The sequence below is a fragment of the Salvelinus alpinus genome, chromosome 8 (genome assembly GCF_045679555.1).
Source record: "Salvelinus alpinus chromosome 8, SLU_Salpinus.1, whole genome shotgun sequence".
Lineage (NCBI taxonomy): Eukaryota > Metazoa > Chordata > Actinopteri > Salmoniformes > Salmonidae > Salvelinus > Salvelinus alpinus.
In genome coordinates, this window is record NC_092093.1 from 45,170,597 (window position 1) to 45,180,482 (window position 9,886).

A 9,886-nucleotide genomic window follows, 5' to 3' on the forward strand; every position below is an offset into this window, starting at 1 on the left:
GGAAGAAGAAGGATGAGTACAACCCCAAGAACACCATCCCAACCGTGAAGCATGGAGGTGGAAACATCATTCTTTGGGGATGCTTTTCTGCAAAGGGGACAGGACGACTGCACCGTATTGAGGGGAGGATGGATGGGGCCATGTATCGCGAGATCTTGGCCAACAACCTCCTTCCCTTAGTAAGAGCATTGAAGATGGGTTGTGGCTGGGTCTTCCAGCATGACAACGACCTGAAACACACAGCCAGGGCAACTAAGGAGTGGCTCCTTAAGAAGCATCTCAAGGTCCTGGAGTGGCCTAGCCAGTCTCCAGACCTGAACCCAATAGAAAATATTTGAAGGGAGCTGAAAGTCCGTATTGCCCAGCGACAGCCCCGAAACCTGAAGGATCTAGAGAAGGTCTGTATGGAGGAGTGGACCAAAATCCCTGCTGCAGTGTGTGCAAACCTGGTCAAGAACTACAGGAAACATATGATCTCTGTAATTGCAAACAAAGGTTTCTGTACCAAATATTAAGTTCTGCTTTTCTGATGTATCAAATACTTATGTCATGCAATAAAATGCAAATTAATTACTTAAAAATCATACAATGTGATTTTCTGGATTTTTGTTTTAGATTCCGTCTCTCACAGTTGAAGTGTACCTATGATAAAAATTACAGACCTCTAAATGCTTTGTAAGTAGGAAAACCTGCAAAATCGGCAGTGTATCAAATACTTGTTCTCCCCACTGTATATATTCTTATTCCATTCCTTATTTAAATGTGTGTGTATTAGGTAGCTCTTGTGGAATTGTTAGATTACTTGTTAGATATTTCTGCACTGTCGGAACTAGAAGCACAAGCATTTCGCTACACTCGCAATACATCTGCTAACTAGAGGTCGACCGATTATGATTTTTCAACGCCGATACCGATTATTGGAGGACCAAAAAAAGCCGATACCAATTAATCGGCCAAATTTAAAAAAACTAAAACATTTCAATATTTTGGGGGGTTTGTAATAATGACAATTACAACAATACTGAATGAACACTTTTATTTTAACTTAATATAATACATCAATAAAATCAATTTAGCCTCAAATAAATAATGAAACATGTTCAATTTGGTTTAAATAATGCAAAAACAAAGTGTTGGAGAAGAAACTAAAAGTGCAACATGTGCCATGTAAGAAAGCTAACGTTTAAGATCCTTGCTCAGAACATGAGAACATATGAAAGCTGGAGTCTTCAATATTCCCAGGTAAGAAGTTTTATACCATTTGTATTTCATATACCTTTGAGTATTGGATATTCTTATAGGCACATTAGTATTGCCAGTGTAACAGTATAGCTTCCGTCGCTCTCCTCGCCCCTACCTGGGCTCGAACCAGGAACACATCGACAACAGTACATAGGGAATAGAATGCCATTAGAGACGCATCCTATGTCTATGGTTAGAGGCCTCTCTTCTACAGGATCCAATTCATCCCATTCATCACTAAGACGCTCCATGATCAATATTAGAATTAATCATGTCTTGTTATAAATTACACTGACGCTGGGAAACCCACATAACCACTGTTCCTTCACACACACACACACACACACACACACACACACACACACACACACACACACACACACACACACACACACACACACACACACACACACACACACTTCTCTGCTGTATGGTGGTGGCGGTTGATACCAGCCGAGACAGAGTCATACATATCAGGAGATACAGGGTCGATGGAGCTCAGGGCTGAAGCTGAGTCGTTGGATTCCTGCAGCAGCAGATGTCTGCATTTCAGGGGAATTAAATCAGAAAAAAAGACCAAGACATTCTGCTCTGCTATAGCCCACTCCCTGTTCCCCACTGCCGCAGACAGAGACGGAAGCAGAGGGAGGGCGAAGAAGGAAGGAAGGGGGAAGGAATGGAGGAAGCCACCAGGTCGAGAGGAGAGGAGGGTAGAGAGGACAGTAGAGCCGTAGGAGGATGGGATGGCATCAAGGTGCTACAGTATGATCTCCCTGCAAGACGGCGTCTGCGAAGCAGACGGCAGACACATGTCCCAGCCCCCAACCCAGAACACAGCCTGCTGCTGCTGCTGCTCCAGCTCTGCACACACACACTCACACACACACGAACCGAAGATATAAAACATGGCACTAACCCAGAGGCTGCTGCCTCAACAGGGCTCAGTATTTACGAACAGCTGCCTCCTAGTCTCTGCACAACAGCCAAAGCATGTTACATACCCTGGCAGGACTAGAGCTGCCTGCCAAATTAAGATCTCTGTGTGTGTGTGTGTGTGTGTGTGTGTGTGTGTGTGTGTGTGTGTGTGTGTGTGTGTGTGTGTGTGTGTGTGTGTGTGTGTGTGTGTGTGTGTGTGTGTGTGTGTGTGTGTGTGTGTGTGCGTGTGCGTGGAGATGAAGCAGAAGTGTCAGTTTAGGCCTTCATACTGTAATTTATATGGGTAGTACAAAGTAAATTACAGTGTGAGTAACAGTGAAATAGTCTTACACACAGTGGAGGCAAGACAAAGTCCTTACATCTACTTTACACCTAACATGAGCCTATTCATCAGGGACATACATTCAATAGCAAATATCACCATTGCACCTCTACCAACTGCATTGCCTATTGTCATCTAAACCTCTATCTCCTTCACAACAGAAGCATAAAGACTCTGGAAAAGGACTTGGACGGACCAGCTTACAGCTACGTAAACCAATCTCTCTCATCCTCTCAGAGACAAACCAGAGCCCTTAAAAAATTCTCTAATTAAAACAGTCCTGTAGGCGTTTTATATGAAAGACCTCATCCTCATCTTTCAACAATTCCAGTTAACATCCCTGATGATTCTACATTGACTCACTGAAGCTTCGACACAACCTCCGGAGAACCTCAAGATTATGATCTGAAAGGCAAAACTGATGCTAGGTCCGCACTCCTACACTACCTTATCTGAGACACTTTGTGAATATGAGCCCAGAACTTCGTCCTACCTTTGAGAACGATGGGGTCCTTGCCCTCCCTCCTCAGCGAATCCAGGACCACATGGAGGGGCTGCGAGGAGGTCACCCTCTGGGGATCCATGGTGTTTTCGTCATACACCACGATCTCTTTGGAGAAGATGCTTTTGAAGGAGTCCTTGCCGGAAGACTCGCGGCACGACAGGAGGTCCAGCACTGTGATCTTGCCCTGCTGCAGCCGCCGCCGGCTGATCTTGTCCGAACAGTTGATGTGTACCGCGCCCTGGATGTGGCTCTTGTTGTACTCCATGAAGGGTCGGCAATCGATGATGACCGGGACCGTCCCGACCAGGTGGCCCATGGGGCATCTGGCCATTCTCTTGGCCAGCTCATTGGGGTGGATGACCCGGATGGTGGACCCTAGAGCCTTGGGTGGGCCTGAGGTGAGACTGGGGTCGCTAAAGGCCTCATGGTGGACCATGCCCATGGGGTTGGAGGAAGAGGCGGGTCCAGCATAGCTGAGGTTGGGGCTGCTGGCGCTCACCTGACTCTGGTGGCTCTGCTGGTGGCGCTGGTTGTTCCTGCTGTCCTTCTCGTAGGTGGTGACCGAGCAGCAGCTGGCACTGCTGCATCCACACGACAGGGAGCGCGTGGAGCCGTTGGATGAGGGCATATACGTGAGGTTGGTCGCCCGGATCTTCACCACCGTGGTGCTGATGACAGTTGTCTTGCTGCCGTGACTGGTGACGGTGGTGTCCAGGTAGCTGGTGTCCAGGCACAGTCGGAGTTCCTGAGGTCGGATCGGCCTTGGCAGCGCCACCACAATTCTGTCGTCGAGGGGAGATGGAGGCATGGGGAGGCTGAGGGTCGGGACGTCTACGGAGAACTACAAGAAGCCAGTCTACATGGGGAAAGATTGACAGAAGAAACAAAATGTCAGGGCTTGCATGCATAAAGCAGTTCAGAGTAGGACTGCTGATTTAGGATATGTTTTGCCTTTTAGATAATAATAAATAAGATTACATTGACACGGAGCTTGAATCTAGATCAGCACTCCGAGATGCTTTATGAATATGGGCCTAGATTAGGATTGTGAGTGCTCCAACGGAATCCACTATAGACTATAGGTCTTCATGGGTCCACCCTAACCTGAATACCCAAGCCCGACCCGGGGCCCAAGTGGGCCCGGATCCAAAATTCTAACTTTTCCCTCAGGTTCAGGTCGGGTCCTGTTTGATTGTCATCGGTCTCGGGTCTATTGATAGACCCAAGTGGACCTGACCACGGTTCTGCATAGCCTATAGCATATTTATTTTACAGTAATAAGGTGAATCTGTTCACTTATAGAAGGCCTAGCCAACATATGAAAACCTATTCGTTAACGAGAAGAGCAACGTGGCTGATAATCTTTATTTTAATTTTATTAAGGTCCAATTGGGTCTGATATAGTTGTAGTCGGGCCCATTTGCGTTCGGATCTGATTGTACAAGTCCGGGTCCCCTTTTCTTAAAATGATTGTGTTGTATAGCACACAAATTAACATGGGCATTGTTTAATGCGTTTCACAGGAACAACATTCCAAGCATTTCAACATAGGTAAGCAAGGGGGGGTTACAGGTGCCCTAAAGGGACAAAACTAGAATATCGACACAACATATTCCTCCCCCTTTACCTTTGATGATTCAATGTTTTGCCTATTGTTGTCTTTTTAACATAAGTTCTCTTAATGTAAATAAATGAACTTCTCAGAATAACCTTTTTTAAACTAGGGAAAGAGGGTAGACTGACTCAGTTCCCCGACTTAACCCTGGGGTGTATTCTGCCCCAATGTCGGAGGTTAGTCTGAACTAAATAGTCAACCTGTCAGGAGGTCGTCTTTCTCTTGCATGGTAATGACGACGTACAGGTGAGTCTAAGTCACATTGTCTCTGAGTCGGAGTGGTGATGGTGTATGCCCAGACTGGGGTGCAACAGTACCCTGAATAGGCTCTCTGGCTGGTTCAGGTGAGTCTGGAGCACTTTCCACATTTCTAGGTTGCTGCAGTGGATGTTCAGGTGATGGGTCGTAGTCATGGTAGGTCTCCAGTAGCTGATCTTGGTTTGTCACTTGACAGGAGTCATCTCTGAGGTTGGTTCCTGGCAACAGTTGATCCGCGTGTCTCCTCCAGATGATGTTTTCCGGTGTGTGAACTGTGTAGGACACAGGCCCTGTTTGTGCAACCACTGTGGCTGGTATCCACTTTGGACCTTTGCAGTAGTTCCGAGCAAGAACTCTCTCTCCAGCTATGAAGCTTCTGTCTTTTGCTTTGCTCCGTCTCTCCACCTGTGCTCTCTGTTGTGTCTGTACAACCTGTTTAGTCTTTGGAGGTCTCAGGTCGAGTCGCTTGCAAAACTGTCTTTTCATCATGGCTGACGCGGGTGCCACTTTGGTTGTAGCGTGGGGAGTGTTTCTGTAGGTTAACAGGAAGGTGTTTAGACGCCTATTGAGGGAGCCGTTCCCTTGTGATGATTTTAAAGCTTGCTTCATCGTTTGGACAAACCTTTCAGCGAGGCCGTTCGTTGCAGGGTGATATGGCGCTGACTTGATGTGTTGAATTCCATTTGCTTCCATGAATGACCGGAACTCTTCAGACACCTGTTGGGGGCCATTATCACTAACAAGTTGCGTTGGCAAGCCGAAGCGACTGAAGATTGACCGTAGCTCTTCGATGGTTCTCGCCGCTGACGTGCTCTTCATCACTATGACCTCAGGCCATTTGCTGTGTGCGGCAACTACGATTAAGAACATAAAATCCTCCAGTGGGCCTGCATAGTCTATGTCGCTGTCAAGGCTCCTCTGGAAAGTCCCATGGGTGTAGTGGCATTAGCTGAGGCATGTTCCTCATCTTTTGACATGCAGATCATGACTTGACCTTGTCTTCGATATTTTTCAGCAGTCAAGACTGGGTTAATTGTGACTTTGAAATCACCACAGAGTCTGAGTGATCCATATTTTTTTATGACTGTAACAACGGGTGTAGCCCATTCACTAACATTCACTGGATCCAATACTCCACTCTCCACTAGTCTGTTTAGCTCAATTTCAACTTTTGGTTTTATGGTGTATGGGACAGGTCTAGCTTTGAAGCATTTTGGCTTGCTGTCTGGTTTCACGGTCAGTTTAACTGTTATGTCCTTCATACTGCTAAGTTCTCCTTTGAACACATCCGCGTGTTTCCTCAATATCCCTGGTAGGTTTGTGTCCTTTTTTGAAACCATGTGAATTTCCTGCCAGTTTAGTTTGATCTTTTACAGCCATGTGCATCCTAGCAAAGCTGGATGGTTGCCTTTCACAATGTAGAGTGGTAGCTTTACCTTCTGTTTGTTGAGCTCCACTGTAACAATCACGCTTCCTCTCACTGGAACAATCTCACCGGTGTATGTTTTCAGCGTCAGGTGATGTGTGAGGTGATGTAGTTTCTCCTTGTATACAGCCTCAGACAGCAAAGATATGGCTGCTCCAGTGTCCACTTGCATCCGTACTGCGTTTCCATCCAGTAGCAGTGTCACCCAGTATCTGTATCCATTGTCTGAAATGGACAAAACATGCAAAGATTCTTCCCCTTCAGACAGGGTATCACTTTGTTCATCCTCTGTGTGCTCCATTTTATGCACTTTCTTTTTGTACTCCCTGAAGTCGCTTTTCCTTTGTTCAGTACTTTTGTTTGATTGTCTCTTTTTGTTTTTAAATGCACGTTCGATGTGACCCTTTTTTCCACAACTTCTGCAGTCTAAGTCTTTGCACCAACACTCCTCTGCTTGGTGACCTGGTTTCCCACAGCGATAGCATGGCTTGCCACCTCGTGCCTTGTTTTTTAACTCTGTAGACACCTTTGGCACTTGGGTCGATGCACTTAACTGTTGTGCGTCTTTATTTGCCATTTCCATTGACGTACTCACTTCTATTGCTCTCTGCAATGTTACTCTCAGTCAAAAGGCGTTTCTGAATTGCCTCGCTATGCATGCCACACACTAACCTATCACGTATAGTGTCACTCATTGATCGCCCAAATTCACAGTGTTCAGATAACTGTTTCAATACAGCCACAAACTGTGAGATTGATTCCCCTCCTCTTGATTTCTCTTATGAAACCTGATTCTCTCTGCGACTATCAGTAGTTTGGGAGAATAATGTCCTTTTAAGGTAGCCACAATTTCATCATATGATTGATCACCAGGTTTTTCAGGCGTTACCAGGCTGCGCAGTAGATTTAATGTTTTTCAGGCGTTACTAGGCTGCGCAGTAGATTGAATGTTTTTCAGGCGTTACTAGGCTGCGCAGTAGATTGAATGTTTTTCAGGCGTTACTAGGCTGCGCAGTAGATTGAATGTTTTTCAGGCGTTACCAGGCTGCGCAGTAGATTGAATGTTTTTCCTCCCATAACAGTCAAAAACGTTGGCACAACGACTTCTGTTTTAATTCCATTTGCCAACACAAAGTACTCAAAAGTTCTGTGTAAGAGCTCCATTGTTCCACAGATTCATCAAATGTTCCTATATTTCCAACCAACGCAGACATTTTCGGTTTATTTTTCTTTCTCACACTTTTCAGACGGTCCCTTACTCCCAGACCCTTTTTTAATTTTAACTCACCCTGACTTCACTTTCCTCCGCAGCTAACTCTTCCTATCCCTCGAGGGTCTCGTTGAATTTAACTCAGACTTTCTGCCCGAAGATAATGAGCACTAACGTGAGAACGTTTCTTCCTCGTCGCCAGTTTTGTTGTATAGCATACTGTATTACTTATACAACTAATATAAGGACAGGACATGAGACGGGAGTAGAAATTAACGTGGACATTGTTTAATGCGTTTCACAGAAAGAACATTCCAAGTTTTTCAACGTAGGTTGGCAAGAGGGGGTTACAGGTGCACTAAAGGGACAAAACTAGAATATCAATACACAACAGATTGGGTCCATTCGGCTTGGGGTCTGATTGTCCTCGGGTCCGTTCGGGCCCAGTTAAACCAGAGAAGACGTCTGCTATAGGCTACTATGACGTGGGTAGAATCAATAATAACCACAGCGTCTATCGAATAGCATGGAGGTTTGTTGATGACCAATGCCACTGACTCTGGGGACAGTGAATGAGAAACTAAACATCTACACACTCACCAAATATCTGCTAAGTAAAACGTCTGCAAGACAACTACCACAGTGATGGGAATATGCAGGTAAAACAGAGAGCCTACTGACCATTTAGTGAGGGTGGATATAAACCATAGACTATATGATATATGTGGAGTGTCCAATGAATATGTAGCCTATGAGCAAATAATATAATCCTCACAAATATGTGCAGGTCACACGGGGATTGAAATTCACAGAGCAAATGTCTGGACTAAGCAGCTAGGCTACTGTCAATTTCACATTGCAGTGCAATAAGGCTATGCATTTCAGGTGACAAAAAGACTGGAATACTGCCTCAACCTGTAGTAGAGCTACGCCGCAGTTTGGTCTCCCTCCAAATCACATCTGGGACAGTCATGGGGTGCGCGAGAGGCTGCTTAAATTTCATCAAACGTTGTAATAATAACGATGTAATAAGCCATGTCCTCACATCAAAAGACGCCCATGGTCGCGTCGTCTGGGCCGTGCATTTAGTGTCCAGCTGTTTCAACTGGCTGGTAATGTAGACAAATAAATCACAGGGTGTACATTCATTGAAGAGACCGGCATGAGGACGTGCTGAGAATAAAAGTATGGAGGGCTTCGACGGTACAGACACGGTTTGATTAGATTAAACATGTCAATTCCAATTCAAAGACGCCGCGGTTGGACAGCAAATATTTATCTCATATAGTTAAAACATTGTATCATTTGTAGTGATAGTCTAGTCTGGATAATTTTGGCAACATTGTAGCCAGTAACAGATATTTGTTAAAAGTGATATTGAAAAAACAGCAGTTTATCATCTGTCAGCGGTTAACATGAAGGAAATTAGTTCGATCTAAAGGATATAGGATATCGAATAGCCTATAGTTTCATGTGAAATTCCCAAATTCCCAATCGTTCATATTTAACGTTAGCACTGTTATGACTTGAAATTGCTGAGTATGGTCTGTTCATGTTGATAACGTCAGCGTAATTTCTATACAACTTGTAAGCTATATACACTGTGAAAGGTCGCCCAATAAAGGAATTATAAAAGTTTACTTACATTTTTGTAAGACAATATTTTGGGTGCTCCGGTTGAATGTTGACGAATTTTATTTGTGCTCAATGTTGATTCCATTCAGCCTTTCCCAGTGCCGTGGATCCGCAACATTTTTACTTTTAGCCTTGGTCCCCAGTAATAATATACAAGGGGTTCAGCCAACCTAGAGAAGTGGCACTTTAGGATTGGCACGGGTATGAGCCAATAAACGACTTCATTAATATTAAATTAGTCGTTTTGTACAGTGAGAGCGCAGCGAGAACCAACCTAGTAGTGGGTGTTCCGCTGCGGGTCTTAAAAATCGGGTAGGTAGGGGTAAATCTCAATGGTTCATCCTCGTGTACTCTCTGTTGTCTCCTCGCCTCCTTCTCAAAACACATTGGATGAGAAAGTCAGAGGGGAGGGACATTTGGCTTTCTCATCCAATGGATTTTGAGAAGGCAACGAGAGCAGAGACAGGACGGAGTGAGTAATTGGGTTGCTCCTTAAATATTCAAATTAACATTTCTCAGAGTCCCATGTATTAGAGTAGGGTGATGTCACTGGCAACCAATCAAAAGTGCGCTACGAGGAAGAGTGAAGCAAGTGTAGACTGATGATAACATTCTCAGATTAGAAATTCGTTCATCCTGTTTCGTCTTTAATGCGTTCTTCTCCGCCTATTTATGCAGAAAATACAGTCATTACCACTAGTAGTTGCATGCAATTTAATAGTTTAATAATGATTGTT

At 44.8% G+C, this 9,886-nt stretch overlaps 1 protein-coding gene across 3 annotated transcripts in view; it reads right to left on the minus strand.

Annotated features, from left to right (window-relative positions):
* Positions 1-9,450, minus strand: part of LOC139583205 (dual specificity protein phosphatase 10-like) — a 58,423-nt gene extending 48,973 nt beyond the window's left edge. For all 3 annotated transcript variants that reach the window (XR_011676507.1, XR_011676508.1, XM_071414038.1), the window contains exons 1-2: positions 9,160-9,450; positions 2,994-3,861 (exon numbers count right to left, since the gene is read on the minus strand). Coding sequence is in view for 1 of the 3 variants with exons in the window: in XM_071414038.1 (XP_071270139.1) it covers positions 2,994-3,813 (820 nt within the window). In the remaining 2 variants the exon portion in view is untranslated. The remainder of the gene's footprint in view (positions 1-2,993; positions 3,862-9,159) is intronic.
* Between the last annotated feature and the right edge of the window lie 436 nt (positions 9,451-9,886).